At 27.6% G+C, this 20,852-nt stretch overlaps 3 protein-coding genes across 6 annotated transcripts; 1 reads left to right on the top strand and 2 right to left on the bottom strand.

The window, feature by feature from the left end:
• Window positions 1–5,364: 5,364 nt before the first annotated feature.
• LOC107161780 (uncharacterized) lies at window positions 5,365–12,421 on the bottom strand. The gene is made up of 2 exons (XM_015508328.2): window positions 12,261–12,421; window positions 5,365–6,266 (listed from the first exon to the last, which is right to left on the bottom strand). The coding sequence occupies exons 1-2, from the start codon at window positions 12,318–12,320 to the stop codon at window positions 5,574–5,576; spliced, it is 753 nt and encodes a 250-aa protein (XP_015363814.1). The 5' UTR covers window positions 12,321–12,421; the 3' UTR covers window positions 5,365–5,573.
• A 483-nt stretch (window positions 12,422–12,904) lies between these two features.
• Window positions 12,905–18,695, top strand: Rfk (Riboflavin kinase). 4 transcript variants are annotated; one of them, XM_089217350.1, is made up of 5 exons: window positions 12,905–13,028; window positions 17,431–17,583; window positions 17,936–18,087; window positions 18,268–18,370; window positions 18,439–18,695. In XM_089217350.1, exons 2-5 carry the CDS (start codon window positions 17,478–17,480, stop codon window positions 18,525–18,527), a joined length of 450 nt encoding a protein of 149 aa, XP_089073476.1. In that variant the 5' UTR covers window positions 12,905–13,028; window positions 17,431–17,477; the 3' UTR covers window positions 18,528–18,695. The 4 variants fall into 4 exon arrangements, with proteins under 4 accessions (XP_089073476.1, XP_015363817.1, XP_015363816.1 ...); XM_015508331.2 differs by lacking the exon at window positions 12,905–13,028 and adding an exon at window positions 17,022–17,276 and having other exon boundaries at window positions 18,268–18,366; XM_015508330.2 differs by lacking the exon at window positions 12,905–13,028 and adding an exon at window positions 17,025–17,224.
• On the bottom strand, window positions 14,919–16,882 carry Ppox (protoporphyrinogen oxidase). The gene has a single exon (XM_015508323.2). The coding sequence runs from the start codon at window positions 16,647–16,649 to the stop codon at window positions 15,195–15,197; it is 1,455 nt and encodes a 484-aa protein (XP_015363809.1). The 5' UTR covers window positions 16,650–16,882; the 3' UTR covers window positions 14,919–15,194.
• Window positions 18,696–20,852: the final 2,157 nt, after the last annotated feature.

Genomic DNA, 20,852 nt, shown 5'->3' with positions numbered 1-20,852 from the left:
AATATTTCTGATTTCCTTCTTGCGACAGCAAATTATTGTACCAATCTAGAGACCTATACCTATGTATTAGGTATAATTAACATAATTGATTAAAGTGGAAAATTGTATTCATATAATTCGGTTTACAGTTCTTAATCTTTCTCAGTGCTGAATGACCTTGCATATTGTAGAGCTGATTGGATTTGTTAATGAAAGCTGTTTATTAACAATATGATAAAACTCTGCATATATGATTAGGATACTTTCATAGGCGGAGTCAGAAGTGTTGTTCAGCGTAACATGCTGCTTGGGAGGCTAATCCATACAATTTCTAAAATGTTTTAATAGTTTCTTTATATTTAATAATAATTAAGATTTAAGTATGTAGTAAAGATATAACTACATTAATTATGTCATTAGGTATTGATGAAAAAAAAAAAAAAAATTATAATATTAGATAAATTTCACTCAAAAATATTATAAGGATATTTGTCTTTTGTCTCTGAAAATTTATTGCTATTTTGAAATTGTCTATTATAGTATCAATATAAACATTGACTGCAATTTCATATTCTACTATCAATACCATCAAAGCATTTAATCTATCTATCTCTGAGGTAGATCTCAATTTTGATTTGAATATGGTCAATTTAGAGAAAGGCCTCTCTTAGTACAACTTGTTACTGTGACCAATGACCACTACAAACTTTTGAATGACATTAAAATATTGGTTAAAGAATTTCTAATGCTCATTAGACATTAGCCAAATTAACCATTCATGGATTTTACTTTTATTACTTAACATGTTTTTATTAGGAATTGTAGAATTGTTTTTTAATTATAACATTAAGTACTTCTATTTCAATTTTTTTGGTATCATATTGAAACATTTTCAATAAACAATATAGATTTATTTGCGATATATCTAGGTTTAGTAAATTATTTAAAATACTACCTTTACATTTTAGCCCGACTTAAGTTAAAGTGGCTTGCCGGGGCGATTAGGGCGTGAAGCTACATACCCTGCATGACCCATGGCTCCACCATTTTTAAATTAAAAATGATAGAATAAATATTTGGTAAGAAATTTTAGAAACTATCCACAGTTATTCTTTTTTAAATTACATCAAAATGGTTCGATGAGAATTCGTTAGTTTATGGATGAGTCTATGTCGAAAAATTTGAAGTTCAAATGCTTATGAAAAATTCATCCGACTTCCGGTAAACTAAAAAATTCTGAGCGGAGACTGTTTCAGTCTAAGAAATTTTATATTATAAAATGATTTTAAAATAAAAGGTACCTATAAAATAAATTCTAAATTAATTAAATCAGATTCATTAAGAGAACGCCACACCCACATGTGTTGTCACCATCTTATATAAACACGTAACATAGGTAACAAATTTACGTTTAGCAGTTCACGTTTTACTCCGTTACCTAAAAAATTAGAGTGAATAGATATTATAAAACTTGATAGTAAGAACATTATATTTGTGTTTTATTGGAAGTATTTTTATAATAAATCAGTTTTTAAGTGAATTATGCGCGTATAATCAGTGCCATAGCAAGATACTTGTGTGCCCCGGTGCAAATTGGTGTAGGTGCCCCATAATTTTATAACATAATTTTCTTTTTTCTTTGTTGTATATTTTAGGTCACATTATCAGATAATCAGTAAGAGCCCTTTCAAGATCAAGTGCCCCGATACATTGCACCATTGGCGCCGAAGCAGAGGCGGATTGGCAAAAAAAAATTTACCGGGAAAATATTTATGGGGTGGCCTTAATTATTCTACTATACATATATGCCATATATTATATGGTATACAATCAGGGATACCAAAACTTTTTTTCCGATGAAACCTAAAAACAATTACACAGATATTAGATACAGATGAAAGATGAATAATATAAAATAATTCAATAACTAAGTTTTTGAAAGCTTAAAAATTTATTTTGATTATACATGTTATACCTAGGTATTTCATACAGAATACAAATTTGCTTAGACGCTAAGTAAAAATTAATTGAAGGTCCTAAATGTAAAAAGCCCTATGGATTCCATCTTGGAAAAATTTACACCACTGCATATTGGAAGGGGGTGCCGGTAGGCGGTAATACGGGGGCGCACCGGGAAAGTCCCGGTATCCCGGTGTGCCTATCCGCCCCTGCGCCGAAGTCCTAAAAATCTAGTAGGGCGAAAAATATTTCAAGAGGCCCAACATCTTAATATCGGAAAAAATGGCATACCGTAGAGAGGAAAATGGTCAATATGAAGCGGCCCCTATCTTAAATTTTCAAAATATGTCGGGCCATGGCCCGACCTTAACATAGGGTTCGGCGCCACTGCATTGCACCCCCTGCCCCGGTGGTTTGGCACTGCGTATAATAAATTGTAGGTAAAATAAAAATGCATATAATATAACTCATTTAAAAACAAGTAGTATCGGAAAAATACTTGAATTCCAACAAAACACAGATATAATGTTCTTACTAGAATATACTACCTAGTCATTAGAATTGCTATGTAACGCGTTTGTAACTTGTTGATGAAATTTAAAAAAAAAGTTGAACTTAATTCTTTAATATTTGATATAAGTATCTTAAGTTTAAATTTCGAAAAAATATGTAAATATCACGAAAATTCGAATTTGTTTAGTTTAGAAATTCATAAACATTTTTCTGTTTAAACATTAGATTTGCAAATTTATCACAAGATTTCTCATAAGTTATTATATTTTTCATAATCAAAAAAAGTTTAACGGAATGTCAAACTAATTGAGCGTTAAAAATTATATACGTTGGATATTTTGAACGATTTTTCAAGGACTTATTTTTTTATTTCGTTGTAATTAAAAAACGAATAACCGTAGACACTTTAAATTTTCACCATGTGTTGAGCTTGAGATTATAATTTTTTCATATCCAGTAAAATTTAAAAAATATTTTGACTCTTTTTGAGCTAATTGTAGGCATAAGAAATTTGTTTTTTCTCTATAAAGATCGATAAAAATAAATTGGTTTGATAAAAACACTTTAAAATGTAACACAATGTTTTTCATAAGTTACTCTAATTGCAGTTTGAACATTTTAAAAATGCATAGGTACGATTTTATTTTACAAGCATTTTAAGTAAATATCTATTTTAATAAATTGATATATTCCCACTCCTTCGTGTGGAAAATTGACAAACCAAAAATTAAATGCAGCCATTTTCCTACCTCAGAATTAGGGGTTTTATATACTCTGTTTGTTGTTTACAACTTTGAATATTCCTCCGCCATGCTTGAGCTAAATGAAATCTACATCCAACTTGAAGTATTGAAGGCCAAACTTATTTAGCAGTAAAATGTATAGCTTGTTAAAAATCCGCAACGGCTGTTTTTGGATTAAAATCAAAATTGAATGATGTACATTTACTAAATACAAGCGCAATTGATATATTGGCCGTAAAATATAAATATTGTTTTAAGCGCAATTGGTCCATGCCCTCTGCATGTAATTATTAATTGTATATTTAGTGCATTTAATGTCGATGTCCTAGTTTATGCAATGTATATAATTTACCTAATTTACCAAGTTATTTGATCCCGTCAATCACAAAGTTCTTCTCCATATACTTCATGTTTCTGAATTTGGTGGCCTCTTTCTACATGGTTTGAATCTCTTTTAACATACTAGCCTCAATCGATGAAGCTTTTGTGTGTGAAGTAAAATATCCTTTTATTAGTTTTATTGATACTACTGGCAATAATTTTGAAATAATTTTTGATTTAATTTAAATCTATTTTTAATAATAGACATTAGGATTATAAAAATTATTCAATTGTAATTTTTAAAAATATAATATGTTTTTTAAATTTTAAGTGAGTTTTTTTTTAAGAATAATAAATAATATAAATCGTGGACTTCAAAGGATCCAAATTTACAGCAACTAAATAAAATCTGTTTTCAAAATTATTATTAAAGTAAAACTTGAGTTAGTGTGTTTGAACCCACATAGGTTCATTTTTCTTCGAAATTCTGTACCTAGATTTGAATCACTTTGATTATTTCATTCCTTATGCATCAAGGAGTCACGAGGGACTAAGTTCCGTGCAGCTGAGTGTAATATTTATCAACTTTTATGTTTTTATGAGTTAAAAAATAGAGGCCGTTCTTAATTTTTGTTCCTTTTCGAGCACTATCAGTATGTAGTACCTATACAAGATGGCAACTAATTGTTGGCTATTCGATTTAGCTAGATGTCAGTATTTTATATTATATGTAGGTAACTACAATCTCGGCTAGTCGGCTACACCAATTAACCAACATAATGTACTGAGAAATATACTTTTATTTCTGATTATTATATTATATATGCTTAAATTGTCTGTTTTATCTGTACTAATCTATTATAATACAGAAAAAAATATTTGTTTGTTCAAACGAAAATTTAACATACAATTTTTATTATGATTGAATACGATTTCAAATCTATATTTTAAATGATTGTTTAAAGGTGCGTATCGACACGCCTTTAAAAGCATAGTCATATAAAATTAGATACCTAGAGTAGAGATGGAGTAAATCTACAGTAATTTGTCTCGGGGCGTTTTGAATATAACTACGCAGAGTATAACATCGTTGAATTGGACATACATTTTGAATAAAATAGAAGTTTTATTTTTAAAGGAAAACAAAGTGCATGGAATCAGCTTGTATATAATATTATTGTACTTATTGTATTTTATTATATTTATTATATTCTGTGTACCACTATTGTGTATACATAGGTACTATACGATAAATAAATAAACACAACATCTGAATATGGTCTTACATTCATACACTGAAATGACTAAAATTAATAACCTACAGCAAGAAATTTTAATTTTAATTCTGTTATAACCTCTTTTCTGATAAGTTATTATTATATAAATGCACGATTTGTAATGAAATAGTTTATATTTTGTAAAATATGATTAGTTAATAAAATATAAGAAAAAATAAGTGTAGATTAAAGATATAATATATAATATGGTACGGTTATGATCATAGGCGTAAATAGGGAGGCTTACAGGTGGGCTTAGCCCCTCAAATACTTCTTAAGCTTAATACTTGATTATTTAAATTAACTTCGTAAGTATAACGAGCTATGCTAATATACTTGCTTATTTTTTACATTTCTAACACCCTAGATTTTTAACCGTATTTACTCCTAAGATTGATATAATGCCTTTACAAATGCGCGTTTAATGAGGTACACCTATTTATATTAGCTGCATATGGCTCAATGCTTGTATACTCTTGATTCCACAGTCATACAAGTTATTAAAGACATATTTATAATATAGTAACTTATATTATATATATTTTTTTATATCATGATAATAATAGAAGTAATAATTGTAATAGTAATAGTATATTATTATAACAAAGTACAAACGGTGTTACATTCCATGTAGGTATACGGATCGTGGCGGTGTTATGTATAAAACTATGATGCCACACTATTATATAAATTATATATTATGTAGATAAGTAAACCGTTTGTAAATGAATTTATGTACCTATTATAATTGTATATGTGAATAATTTATATAATTTTATATTTACGCAAAACTACGTCTACGTTTCAACGGTTTCGTCTTTTTGCTTGAAGAAGTCATGGTAGATAAGTTTTCAAAAGTCTTCTGTAGTTTTTCATTGAGGTTCTTCACAGACAAGAGATTCTGAATCTCGTCCCAGTACGTCTTGCTGAACAACGGACCGTTGGGTTTGTTCACGGTAGAAATTACCAGCAGGCCGACCTTGTTGACAATTATGGGCATATTGGGTGACGTGAATAGGGAGGACATCATTGATAAGATGTCCCTGAGCCCAGAGCTCATCTTCGCTTCGCCGGCTGTGGCTGCCAGCACGTGCGTGGTGCTAGCCAGCATATTGATCATGTTCGCAGCGTTGTTGGATGAAACAATAGAGTTGAAGTTCTGGCCAAACGTGCCAATCACCCGAGACGCTTCCGGGCCCTCTAACATCAACTGCCATTGGTGATTTGCATCAGTAAATCCAGCTTTGGCCACATCCGTGGCCATGGCGCTCGTGAACGTGTTAGTCAGGGCCTCCTTCTCCTCGCCGTCCTCGACGAATACCTCTGAGCTATCCGTCATGTTATTCTCCATCTCTTCCAACCATTTGCTTTGTTTGTACTGAAATTCGGTCTCTTCTTGGGAGTTCTGTGTCTGTTGATCTTCATCTACCATCAAATCGTTTTCATTATCGTCACTCAGTTTGTTAGACTGTGCCTACAATTCATAAACGGGGTGATTTATTTTGATCTGTATATATTTATGTACATTATTTTATTTAAAAGATGATTAATAAAGGGACACGTGCTTAATAAGATAAATAATTTAGATTTGGTCAATATACCTCTCACGACATTACAATTGGCGACGAAGATAATAATATGGTATATAGTATTCAATCGCAAATTTTCGATTTAAATAAGGTTGTGAGGATTACGAAACTGAAGTCAGACAATCGTTAATTCTAAGGAAGCGTGTCATGTGTAGCAAAAAAGTAGTTTAAGGAGAACACGACCAAAGATAACGGGTGGGTATGTTCGGTTCATTGGCAAGGTTCCAAATTGATGGGGACAGGTCAATGTATCAAGGCAGAATGGAACAATTTTCTTAGTGAACATGATACCAGAGAAACGCAAGATACCGTTATTAATTACATGTGTGACTGTGTGAGGGAATTATCACTTATAGATTTGTGCCACACCTTTATAGTATCTTTTAGACCGTATATGTACTGTATGAAATAGGCAGTTCTCTCCTAAAATGTTAGTTTTTAGACGACGGGAAGAATTTTTTAATTATTTGATAAAATTCAAGTAAAAACGTAAAATATTGGTATGCAAGAATTAAAAATTCAGCAACATAGTAGAAGTTTGGAAAAATGTTTATTGACATTCTTAGAGATTAGTTTATAACAGGTATGAAAATGGATAAATTAAAGACCGATTATGTGAAGAAGATGAATTAAAAAAATTAAAAATAAATGATAGAATTAGCAATGCAGAAAAAAGTAACCTTGCAACCAAATGTTCCAGTGGAAGTACACAAATTAAAAAAATGGAACATATCAAAGGATGTCAGAGAGAAAGCATCAAAAAATGAGTAAAGGACGAATAAGAAAAAACCAAGACTTTTAGACAACAATAAAGGGCCAGGTCAAAGGAAATGTTATATACGTGTGGCTTAACAAATCATATTTTTAGTAATCGTAAGTATAAAACTTATAAGTGTAATATTTGTAATAAAGTAGGATATTTAACTAAGATGTGAAAAAGTAAATCCAAATATAAATATGTAGAATTAGAAATTGAATCAGAATCAGTATAAATTTTTCAATTAAAAGTAGGTTATCAAAAGGATGTGGAACCAATTTTTGTAAAAAATTAAAATTGAGAGAATACGAATTGACATGGAGTTAGATTCAGGAGCTGGTAGATCTATAATACCTTTTAAATTATATAAAAATATTGTACTAAATTAGAAGTAATACTCAGTTAAATTAAATTAAAAACTTACAATGGAGAAATAAATAAATCCAGTTGGAGAAGTTAAAATTGGTATAGAGTATAAGAATAAGAAGGAACAATGTAATTTACTATAATAGTAGAAAATGTATGTAGATCTCTATTAAGAAGATATTTAATGAGTTTATTTAGTATACTAAAGTATATTCAAAGTATATTCCATTTGCGTATATTAAAAAAGTTGAAGGTGAACTTGTAATCGACACTTGGAAAAGGAAAATGTAATTGAGAAAGTGGAAATTGCACTGCGGGGTACACTTCTAGTCCCTATGATAAAACCATAATGAAACAGTAAGGTTGTGTGCAGATTATAAGACAACTATAAGTAAGTATTTAGAAGAACAACTATTCAAAATTTTTTTCAAATTTGTCTACACTATTGGCCATTGGGTCCTTTTTTATAAATTATTAAAAATTAATATAACATTCAAATGAACAAATCGATGTAATGAAGCTCTTAATAAGTCCATGGAAGTGATGACATCAAATTCAGTGCTAGTACATTTTAACCTAGAAATACAAGTAAAACTATTGTGTAATTCTTCTAAATATGGGGTAGGTGCGGTTTTAGTTCATGTTTTTCCGACGGAACATAAACTCGTATAAAGTTATGTTTCGGGTATTAACGGTAGATAATAGAAACTATGACTAGATACAAAGAGAGACTAGCTATTTTTTGGAATGTAAAAATTTTCACAATATTTATTAGTTAGAAAATTAATTTGGTGCATACTAGTTGACTCCCAAAATATAAAAATTGCTTCCCAGCCTTATCGTAAATTAAAAGGTTAATATATATACTAGTTGCCTCTAATGATCAAGTAGTTTATAATTGTATATACAAGTTGCCTCCCAAGAATTTTCACACTAGTTGCCTATTGTATTGAATCAAGTAGTGGTTTATAAACTTCACTATGAAACACCTCGTTAATACGTAAATCAAATTTAATTATTTATAAATTAAAACCATAAATCATTGTAGTATTATTTGGGGAACATTATGGTATTCCACGTACAGCAATGAATAAATTACAATGTTGGACTTTATTTTTGTCAGAATTCAATTGAATTAAAATATTTACAAGGCAAAAATAATGGTGAGTCGATGGATTGTCCCGTTTATTATTAAAAATAAAAAGTGATGAAATTGATAATGATTAATGAGTACAGTTATATAGATTTTGTAGAAGAAATCATACCTTTAAATTTATTAAAAATTAAAATGGATACAATATTAAGTAAAGTTTGTAGTTGAATTGAAGACGGGTGGCCATAAAAAGTAGAGTTAGAATATAAAGGTTATTTTGTTAGAAAAATTGATCTAAGTATAGAAAAAGGTGTAATTATGTGGGGCTATAGGGTAATTATGCCAGACAAATTTATTTTTATTGAAAGAAACTGAAACACATATCACACATGTAGGAATCACAAAAATAAAAGAGATTACCGAATCATTTTTTGGTGGCTTGGACTTGATAAAAGGTTGAAAGTGATGTAAAAAGTTGTGAAGTCTGTGTATTATTTCAATTTAGTTCAGTAGTAGATAGGTAAGCTAAGTGGGCAGAAGCTTTTGGTCCTTGAGACAGAGTAGAATTTTTTGTATTTAATTAATAAAAATTATTTATTACGGATTGGGGCATTTACAAAATGGCCTAAAGTGGTAGAAATGAGTAAAATGAATAGTGTTTATTTAATTGATAAGTTGAGGGAAATTTTCGGACTTTTGGGTTACCAAGTAAAATTATTACTAATAATGGTCCACAGTTTCGTGATAGTGAATTCAAACAATTTTGTAAATAAAATAGAATTGTATTTTACACTATCAACACTTTTTTTATCCTGCTACAAATGGTGCAGCTATAAAAATGCAGTAAAATCTTTTAAAAGAGGGACAGAAGGAATTAGAAGATAAAAATGTAACGGTGAGCACTTTTATAAACAGATATTCATTCTAATATAGGAACTCATCACAATGGACAACGAATGAATGTTCTGTAAAATTGATTTTTGGACGAAAATTAAAAACCCGGTTAAATTTTCTTAAACATCCAAAGATAAAGAGCAACACTGAAAATTGTAAAAATAAAAAATTTAGAAATGAAGTTTTCAATGAGGGAGATATAGTATACACGAGAGATTTTTCAGATCCTTATAAAAAAGTGGGAGAAGGCAGTGATAGAAGAAGTATTATAGGCAACAATAATTATATAGTTAGATTTGAAGATAAAAAATCAGTATGGAGAAGGCATAGGCATCTAAATCATATAGGTAATTAAGTTGGAAGAGTTTAGTAAGTATGAGTATGATTAAGGACTATGAAAAAGATGTTTTTAAGAAGTTAATGAAAATGAGAAGTATAAAAATATGTATGAGTTATTAGAAATTAAAAAAGGTAGCGAAGTAGTTAATAAAAAAGAAAAAGAAAATATTATAGATGTTAATGTTCATGATAAATTTAGTTTAGCGAAAAACAAAAAAAAAACGTTTAGATTTATAAAAACAAAAGATGATTAATAAATCTATTACGAATTGTATTATTACATTTATTAATACTTTTATAGTAATTAATTTAATTCGATTTATTTTGTATCATATATATTATGTGTGTACCTTATATTAATTTAAAGAAAAAATGTAAATTATAAAATAAAAGAATATACAAGCTCAATAAGACGAATGATTAAGTAATATTAGATAATTATGTATCGTTTATTTTTTTATACAAGTCATACTTATATTATGACAATATAATAAAAATACTACAGCCAAAAAATTAGAATCTTCAATAGTATTTTAAATTATTATTAACATTCATTTTTTATTAAATTATTATTTAAACATAGACTACTTTGTATAGTAATAAATAAAATTAAAAATTGCATACATTTATTTTTCAGCTTAATTTATTTTGATATTAATAAAATAGGTACCTACTATTATTATATTTGGTAGGTAGGTAAGTACCCAATTTTTATTAATAACATTATAACATCCTTAGATCAACTAGGTGGTTGAAAAATAGTTTTTACCACCCTCAAGTTCTAATTTAGCACCACTTATTTTTAGGTTTAACTATTATTACTATATTAAAATACCATCGCTTTTGTTTTTATATTATGAAATATTTATTGAAAAAAAAATATTTTAGTCATGACGTAAAGTTATAATATTAATTCGTTATAAATTATTACATATTCCTATAATTTATATACGATTAACAAAGAGGATGCTACATACGTATTTGTTTTCTACGTCTTTACAAGCGCGGAACATACCAATTTTACGCATAGCAGATCACATTTAACTCCGTTAAGTATAAAAATTAAAGTAAATTGACCTATTATAAAACTTAATGGTAAGAACACTAAGAACATTATCTGTGTTTGTATATGAGGGTTTTTTACGATAATTTTTAAGTGAATTATGACTATTTTTAATTTATGCTTTTTTATTAACTTGCAACAAAATTGAACTATCGTAAAAAATCTTACATACAAACACAGATAATATTCTTAATATAAAGTTTCATAATAGATCGATTCAATCTAATTTTTAGACTAACGGAGATAAACGTGATCTGCTGAGTGTAAAGTTGTTATGTTATTCACTTGTAAGACCGAGACAACAAATGGATGTGTAGTGTAAACATTACGGATAAATGTATAATAATATGGATTCCTTACGAGTAACGAGCTATTTTTATTCGGTGGGTCACATAAAAAAGCACTATGTCTATGGATGTATGCCGTGATGGACTGGTTTATTACTGATAAACCCCCAAAAGTTTTATATTAGTAAAGTCTTAATATGTTAATAAAAATTGTATTCTATTTGTATAATATGTTTGTTTTTATCATTAGGTACCTAATGTCCTAATATGAAATGTGTTGATAGATGTCTGTAAAAAAATTAAAAGCGAGATTAAAAGTTTTTAATTAATTTTTGTAAGATTAGGTATGTGATATTAGTAATAAGGGGTGTGAGGGACAACCCCCCCCCCCCATGGCTCTGTAAGGCATTATTTACAATAATTATAGCACCCCAAGTTTTAGCTGCGCCTATACCTATATAACAAATCAACATTCACAATTGATTTTGAATACGATAACCATAACATTCATGATTCATCAGTGATTTCAGCATTTACGAATTGTGGACATGAATATCGTTATATACGATAGGTATTCAATAAATTTATATAAATTATTCATAAATAACATAATTAATCTATATCATGATAAATATCACAGATATTATTATTTATTAAAATGCCTATTACCGAATAACTTAAAGACAATTAAATACGTAGATAATGTGTTGTACAATGAACCTACTAGACCAGCGGTTCTTAAACGGTGATATGCGTACCACTAGTGGTACATGAAAGACTACATGGTAGTACGTAGAAGGCGCAAATTTAAAAACACTAATAAAATTATATTACCTAATAAATAAATAATAATTTTATTGTTGTATTTTACTGCCTTTTTATCTAAAATAAATGTATTTAACTCAATGTAAAGTATGTATGGTTCTATTTTTAATAATTAGTGGTACGTGGCTGATTGATAATATTAATATACCTACTCAAGTGATACGCGAAAAAAAAGTTTGAGAACCGCTGTACTATATACGTGTAATACTTTAGACTATAATTTCACACAAACAATTTTAACGCATTAATATTTACCTTAATAGCAATTATAGCAGAAAAAAATAGACATATAAACATTGATGTATTCAATTTCATTTTGACAAGTCAGGTGAACGTTTGTAATATATTATATTTTTACTGACTAAAACAAAAACTCTCTACACAATATTTTCGTTTCATCAACAACACATACTTTTATAGGGAGGTACCTCATATATGAAGATAATTGCATAAAAATAAATGTTCCAAAAAATATGTGAACGTTCTTATTTTTTCATAAAACATTCATTGTACATATATATTAGAATAATAGAACATATATTGACATACCTATCCAATGAAAATTTATGCATTTGTTATACGACGATAATTACCCATATTGTTTTATAATAGAAAATACTCAATACCACCTGGTAACCACAATTATACAAATAACTAAATGAATTTATATTCTAGAAAAGTATATTTTTAAAAACTGTGCACTTTTTGTCTGAAAACACATAGGTAGTAAAAACAATGCGAGTACCAAGGTACATAACGAATAAACACGTATTAACATTATATTCACATGCTCATTATTATAAATTATAATTCTAATAATTCTAGAAAAACTTGAGGTACCTACCTACCTAAAACCAATAACCATTGATTTTAAATGCTACCTATAGTATTTATAACTAATGCTAATTGTCATTATTAAATTAAATTTTTTCTTTAAATAATGAATGCTATTAAGACAAAATAATTATACAACCTATGCTATGGGTTGACAATTAAGCACTGGATGCGCCACTATAATCCTAAGTAAATTGTATGATATATTAATAATAGTTATTTATTTTACTATAAGGCATAAGTATTACAAATTTGCATCAGTACATAGGTTAAATAATAGTGTATATAATACAATAATTTGCTATAAAAGTCTTAAGTTCTCATAAATAATATTTTTGAATTACTGCAAAATAACTAAAATCATTATTCTTGGTTTTATATATAATTTCGCCCAAATTTGAACTTTAAATGTTTGTAAAAAATAACTGTGTTTAAATATATTTTTAGATTTTTTGGTTACAGCATGAACTATTTATGACAATATTTTTATTTAAAATTTTCATTCATTAGACATAAAAATTGAAAATTTTATAATTTTATAACTATTTGAAATTTGAAAATATATTGTTGAAATTTGAATAGTTAAGTATAATACTAATAAAAATGTTGTAACAAATGGATCTTTAATATTTTTATACTATTATTATTCCTACTTATGATTGATCTTGCAATAAATTGGAAAATTTCTTTTTCTTAAAGAATTATGTTATCAATTAAATTTGTAATTTTATTAATTTTATTGTTATTCAAAACCAATTTTCATCAAATACTTATTTTATCATTATTGATACATAATAATTACATATGTTAAACTTTTCTAAATTTTCAAAGTATTTTGGCTGTTTTTAAGTTGGATATTCAAAATTTAAAAATTTGAGTTATTTTTCGTTAAAATGTGTCAATAAATTCGAATTCATTGGGTCATAAAGCTTGACAATCATTCTTTATAAGTTGTTATAATAGCTAGTTGATAAATGATAAAAAATTAAATACCCAATGGCATAGCTTTTTTATTATTATATGTATTCAAAGTTCAAATTTTGATAAAATGTAGTAGATAAAAAATTATAAAATGTTCAATTTTTATAGCTCAAAATTTAAAATTTAAATGGTTTTTTCATAAATAATTGATACTGTTATCAAAAAATAAATATAATATATCATGTTATTTTTAAAAGGTATTTTAAATTCATATTTGGACGAAATTACATATTAAAACAAAGAATAACAATTTTAATTAATTTGTTGCAAATTATGAAATTAACATTTAAATGACATTTTTAGAGTATATTATTATTATTTTTTTTTTCGTATGGTACTATGTCCGAGAGTAGGCACACGAAGGCATAGTTCGGACACCTATTTGGCAGAATTTCTATTGGGGCACCCGTAGGTTTCTGCCATGCCCCGGAGTGGGGGGGATGGCGGCACTGTTTCTCCGGACACCGTGACTTGCCCGGAGAAAAATGTCGCCCAATGGTCGAGGATCAAACCCGGTCCGGCTGAGCCACAGCCGACGCGTTAGACCGCTCGGTCACCTCGTTCCCCATATTATATTATTATATTTTATACAAACAATTAAATTTTCAAATGTAAATTTTTTGGTAAAAATGAATTTAACTTCTGTAGATACTTAGTTATATTATAAGCTGACAGACTGCCTTCACTCAGAATGATTCAACCTATACAAATATACAATAAATTAAATTTATATCATTTAATTCAAATTTTATCCATTACAGTCACTGTTTAGAAATCTTATGTACAGCAGAGGGTTACCCACTTTTTAATTTTTATACTTGAATATCCTAGTACCTAGGTTTTGACATACATTCTACATTTATAACTTATTTTAATAACTTGTAAAAGACACATTACTCCATAGAAATTTGCTACTGTTGACTTAATTTAAGCGGAATATAATGAAATTACTAAAGCATTACTGCAAAAATAATTTTATTTCAATTATTTGTAATTTGACTGATGTTACGAACCAATAATGACTGTATCACAAGCTAACTCTTTATAAATGTACATAAGTACTTCACAAATGTTAGACACTCAGAAAATATAAATAAATAAATGAATAACAATTTATTGAAATAATGATTAATTCATTTACATCACAAAGTATTCGTAGTTATATATTTCCTGAAATTACATTATCATGTAGTTAATGAATTATATAACCATAATAACTAAATTAGAATTAAAATTTAATACTGTAAAAAAATGAATAACAACTGTCTTAAATGTAATAAATAATTGTTTGTTAAATAACACAAAAAATACCAATATTTGATTTCCAAGTAATAAGTTCCTAGAATAATTTAAGTATATATTTCCAATTTATTGTTATCTACATAATTTTCGCATTGCAGTCATCGACGCAAATATCACATCATTGATACTAATTCCAGCATACGATGAACCAACCAATGTCAATGGTAAACGCCTAACATTAATATATTCTTGAATTTTTGTTACACGTTCATAATGTCCAACTGTATATTGTGGAATGCAATCTTTTAATACTTGCGTGCTATATGTATTAGGTTTTGATTGAATATCAAGCACACGTTTGACATGACCAACAGCTGTGTCAGCAAGTTTTTCTTCAGACAAACATTTAGAGTTTTTAATAAAATGTTCTTTAAATCCATATCCACCCATCATGACTGTAAGATCAACACGATCACTATGCCCATAAATATAGTTATTAAATATAATACCCAACAGAGACAATTTTTCAAGTGGCGAAGAAAGAACTCCAAAACCTTTGTAAGAACCCATCACTTTAGGATTATCATATGTTAAATTTACTGTTGCAATGGATACCATAGGTATAGATGTTAATAGCTGTATTAATGTTGAATGCTGAGATTTAACAGGGAAGAGTGAAGCTAATTTATGTGCAGGCAATGCACTAATAACATGTGAACATTCCAACTGTTTGCCATTAGACAACCCAATTCTGGCACCATTTCCGTTTTCGTGAAAATGTAACTCTGTGCACTCAGTGTTTAGATTTGTATGAATTCCTTGAGACTCGTTATCAATATCTAAAGCATGGATTAAACGTTGCAGGCCTCCATCTAAATAATAAACTGATGGTGGAGGTTTAACAATATTAGTTGCCTTTGTATCATTTACTTTTTCACGATTCCAAATGGAACTTAACTGTTCTTTTAATAACCCTAATCCAACTGTTCCATGTTTACGTTCTGCTTCATATAAGGCACCAAACATAAACTTAACACTCATTTGCTTGGCATTTCCACCACATACTCCACACAATAACGGTGAAATCAAGTAGTCAGCAAATTCTTGTCCGTATGTGCGACAAAAAAAGTTGTAAGCACTTTCATCATTATCTGATGATTTAACTTTGCTACTATTTGATGAAAAACACTCACGTAAGACATAATATATCCATGGTTTAGTGAATGGTTGATTTACTGTAAACAGAGCTTTCCAGACACTCATAGGTAATTGATGTATATTTCCATTTGCAAATATGTATCTAGCAGAAGCATCAATACCTACATTACGCACTAGATTCTCAATACCTAAATCTTTTATTAAACTGTATGTATTATTGGCCGATTTTCCGCGACCTCTAATTGTTCGAGGACCAAGCTCACTAATAACATTAGTATTTTCATCTTTCCACGATTGGATCCAGCCACCTGTATGATTGCTGGCTTCAATAATTTGTATTGATTGGTTTTTTTCAATTCCTCTTTCTCGTTTTAGGTAATATGCAGCACTTAGGCCAGCGAGTCCACCGCCTAAAATGGCTATGGTCATAATTAAAATAATAATTTGCTTAAAAATAAACACCAATTACAAATAGTACCAGTGGTACTAAGAAATAATAACATGAGCAAACAAAATTACTTTAATTTATGAAAGGTATACGTTGAAATTAAAATCGAAACTTAAGTCTTATATAATTTTTAAATGTACACTTATGTGTCATGTGTATTTTAATTATTTTATTTTCATTTATAAATCAAAAACTTAAGTTTTTTCCATTATAACCAGATAACAATTTTTTTCTAAATAAAAATAATAAAATTATAACGTGATAACAACTGTTTGTTTATTATCAGTGTATCAATCTCTTGCTTATCTATTAAATAGTTTTGTGTAAAAATTATTAAAAAATATAAATATTATACTTTCATGTAGATTGTAGATTATACTACTTCACTACTTGCCTCTTGCCAATTAATTTAATCTTGATTATCTTACAATTTTTTTTTTTATTCTACAATAAAACTATAATTAAGTAACTGCATTATAAATATGTGTACGTGAAACGTGAACATCAAATCACTTATATCAAAGAACAAACTTATATGTTATGTCTTATGTAATAGGTATTGATATTTTAGATAATTTACAACGATGTCTATTATATACTCAATATAGGTACTATCTCGTTACGTATTCTTAATCAACTAAATTAACTTACATAATACTTCATTTAAAACTTTTATTAGTTTGATTTAGATTTTTTTCATCATATTTATTGCATATTTATCAGAGAATTTTTTATGATATTTAATTAGAAAGTTTTTAACAGGTAATACATCTCAAACAAAATTAATTAATTAAATTTAATCACAAGCCATGAGTCATACTGAATACAAAAAAGAAAATGGATTACCATTTTATGCAAGTGGTCTAGTTGTTAAAGGATTTGGTCGAGGATCAAAGGATTTGGGTATTCCTACTGGTCAGTATAAATTGAAGCATATTTTAAAAAATTGAGTGTTCACTATTTATCATAATAATAATAAAAAAAAATGTATCATTAATTTTTATATCTGTACAAAGGAAGTTTTTTTTCATGAAATTATGATTTTAATATGATTTGATATGAAACAAAAACATGGTTGTACATAAAATTATGAAAATTGATCTTGAAATTCAAAATATCTATTAAATATAATATTATTCATACCTTGAATATCTATATTAAGTTTGAAATTTTAATTTTTAAAATATTGTTACTATTAAATAATAATAATTACATAACAGGTAATTTAGGTAAATATGTATTAATTAGGTAACTTTTTGTTTCATAGCTAATTTTAGTCGTGATGTAATAAAAGATTTACCTGAAAACATAAACACTGGAGTATATTTTGGATGGGCACAAGTTGACCATTCACCAGTTTACATGATGGTTATGAGTATTGGTTGGAATCCGTTTTATCAAAATGTTGAAAAGTCTATGGTAAATTAAAATATATTATTTAAAACTATATTTAGTAACCATTATTGTATAAATAAACAATTATTTAGGGTATAGGACTAAAACATTTAAAACTTGCAATTCTAATGTTAATAACTTGTAAATATAAACAAAATTTTTCTTGTTAAAAGTAGGTCAAATATTTTTATTTATTTATTTTAGGAAATCCATATACTCAAACAATTTGATGAAGATTTTTATGGATCAAATTTAAAAGTTAAGGTTGTTGGTTTTATTCGACCAGAATTAAATTTCAACTCTGTAGGTAAGTTCAACTGTTATTATTGAAATCATAAAACTCAAATGATATTCAAATTACTTTTTTTTTTATAGAGGAACTAGTCAAAACTATTCATTCCGACATTGAATATGCAAAACAAAATTTAGATGAAAATGACAAACCGGACGTCTACTTTAGTTAATAAATTATAATTATAAATTGTAAGCAATTTAAATTTAAATTTATTATTCCATACTGTAATGAGTATAAGTATCATAGGTGTGTGCAAGGAAGCAGCAAAATTTGCTTCTGTTGTTCCTGAAGAGTTTGAATAGATTTGTTTGGACCAAATGGTAACATATAATTAAAATATCATGAATTAATAAAACCATTTTTTTTTTTTTTTTTGTGAATTTACGTGTAAACATTTTTCATTAACTGGTTTGTGAGATACAGATTCTCAAAGTATTGGTGGTTATTACCATTTTTTTCAATAATTCTAAAGACCAGGGCTAGTGATAAATTCAATATCGCTGAATCCAAGGTAACAAAATAAATAACAATTAATTAAAGATTACTATTATACTTTGAATCCTAATCATTTATTAACTTATCGACTGATTGGATTTATTTTGCTACCTTGGATTCAACAATATTGAATTTATTACTAGTTCTTGGTCTTTAAAATTATTGGAAAAATAGTAAAAACCACATATACTTTGAAGAGCTGTATCTCACCAATCAATGAATTAAAAATAAAAATGTTAACATGTAAATTCACAAAAAAAAAAAAAACGGTTTAATTAATTCATATTTTAATTATGTGTCTTAGCATTTGAAAATTAAAAGTTGCTAGTGGTCTCACCAATTATATATAAAAGTGGAAAAAATAAAAATATTTTACTGTTTAAAAAAACATAAACCTATAAGTTAAAAAAAAACAAAAATTAAAAAAAGTTAATACTTGTTGAGATAATTAGTGTACCCACTTAAAAGAATCACTCTGTATGATTATTGTTAAATAATTTTATTAGTTACAAGATTAAATCGTTTATAAATTTATATTAATACTCACTCAATAAATATAATTATTACTATTATTATAAATAAAAATGCATGTTTCCTGAGTAAAAGTATTGTTTTGTTCTTAAAAAAAAAATTATTTACTAATTATTATTTGTAAGTTGCTAGTCAGTGGTTAAAGTGGAACATTTTTGTTACCAAAACTTTAGGAACTAAAGTTTATATGTAACCAAATTGTTTTAACTTCTAAGAAGCCCACAAGTCTAAACTTCAATCATTTTTTCTTTCACATACCAATTTTTTCATACAAATTTTATGTTAATTGGATGTGAAAATACACAATTTCAAATGCTCATAAAAATTTAATTTGAATTTCCGGTGGACTTTATATTTGTGATAAAGATTGAAAAACTTTTAATCTTGTATTAAATTTTCAAATCTTAGATTTAAAAAGAAAATTTTTTATGAATTTCTAGCTTAAAATAATTTGTGAATTTTTGTGATTTTTACGTATTTTGTCAAAATTCAAACTTTGAATGCTTATAAAAAAAAAATTGTGACTGAATTTATTTTATTTTTCAACTGCTGTTGTAACAATATGTTAAGAGCCTTGTATTACATTTTCAAGCTTTTCTGCCTAACAAATAAATTTTTATCGATATTAATTTAAAAAAAACTAACAATGATCGAAAATTTCAAATGCCTATGAATAGTTAGACTTTGTCGAAAGTTTTTGAAAATTGCATGGTGGATAGAATATATTTATATAAACATTCAGTGAAAATGTCATGTATCTATGGTTATTTGTTTTAAAGTTACATAAAAAACCAAAATAGATTTTGTCGAAAACTGAGTGTGCGTAAAATCTCCCGTTTTACCCTTAATTTTTAGTTTGTTTTTCTCGATTATTTAGAAAATTAAGAATTTTTCACTTTTGAACCCCCAATGTACCAAGATTCACTTTCTGATCGAACGAGGTACTGAAGTCAAAAATCGAAGCACTTTTACTGCCCCAAAATGTGATGACACACACAAAAAAAAAACACACACACAACATGGTAAAATCAATACATTTATCGCTCCGCTCAGAATCTAATGCTACATAATATAGTCTTATAGGTGTATCTTGGTTTAAATTACGGAATAATCAATTTTTGTGTTCTAAACCATAATGGGAACACGACTAAGGTAGATGGGAGATATCACTAGATATTTTTCAAACTATTCTCAAAACTTTTCTAAAAACAATCTTTGAAACTTGCTAAAATTGGTCGTGTAATGCATGATTTAAACTATAGTTAACATACATCAATTTATATATGAATACTAGCTGAGCCCATCCTCTTTGTAGCCCGTTAAAAGTCCTACCTATTTTATGACTCAGGCTATATCTTCTATTTTTCTAACGAGATAGCTATAGAAATGTCTGTGTTTATGCATATAGGCATTCCAATTCCATTTGGCATTTGGTATTTTGGTGGACTGATTGCTATAAAATTTGGTA

Source organism: Diuraphis noxia, unplaced genomic scaffold (genome assembly GCF_037042655.1).
Source record: "Diuraphis noxia isolate RWA-SAM2 unplaced genomic scaffold, SU_Dnox_SAM2 contig0001, whole genome shotgun sequence".
Taxonomy (NCBI): Eukaryota; Metazoa; Arthropoda; class Insecta; order Hemiptera; family Aphididae; genus Diuraphis; species Diuraphis noxia.
The sequence above is the reverse complement of the archived record's forward strand: the minus strand, read 5'-3'. Positions and strand labels throughout refer to the sequence as shown.

Bases quoted from the DNA above. Each gene is read 5' to 3' on its own strand.
- LOC107161780 (XM_015508328.2), bottom strand. From the start codon at position 12,320: ATGAAATTGAATACATCAATGTTTATATGTCTATTTTTTTCTGCTATA. The intron at 6,267-12,260 runs GTAAATATTAAT...TATGAATTGTAG, and splicing joins CTGCTATAATTGCTATTAAG to GCACAGTCTAACAAACTGAG.
- Ppox (XM_015508323.2), bottom strand. From the start codon at position 16,649: ATGACCATAGCCATTTTAGGCGGTGGACTCGCTGGCCTAAGTGCTGCA.
- Rfk (XM_089217350.1), top strand. From the start codon at position 17,478: ATGAGTCATACTGAATACAAAAAAGAAAATGGATTACCATTTTATGCA. The intron at 18,088-18,267 runs GTAAATTAAAAT...TATTTATTTTAG, and splicing joins AAAATGTTGAAAAGTCTATG to GAAATCCATATACTCAAACA. The intron at 18,371-18,438 runs GTAAGTTCAACT...TTTTTTTTATAG, and splicing joins ATTAAATTTCAACTCTGTAG to AGGAACTAGTCAAAACTATT.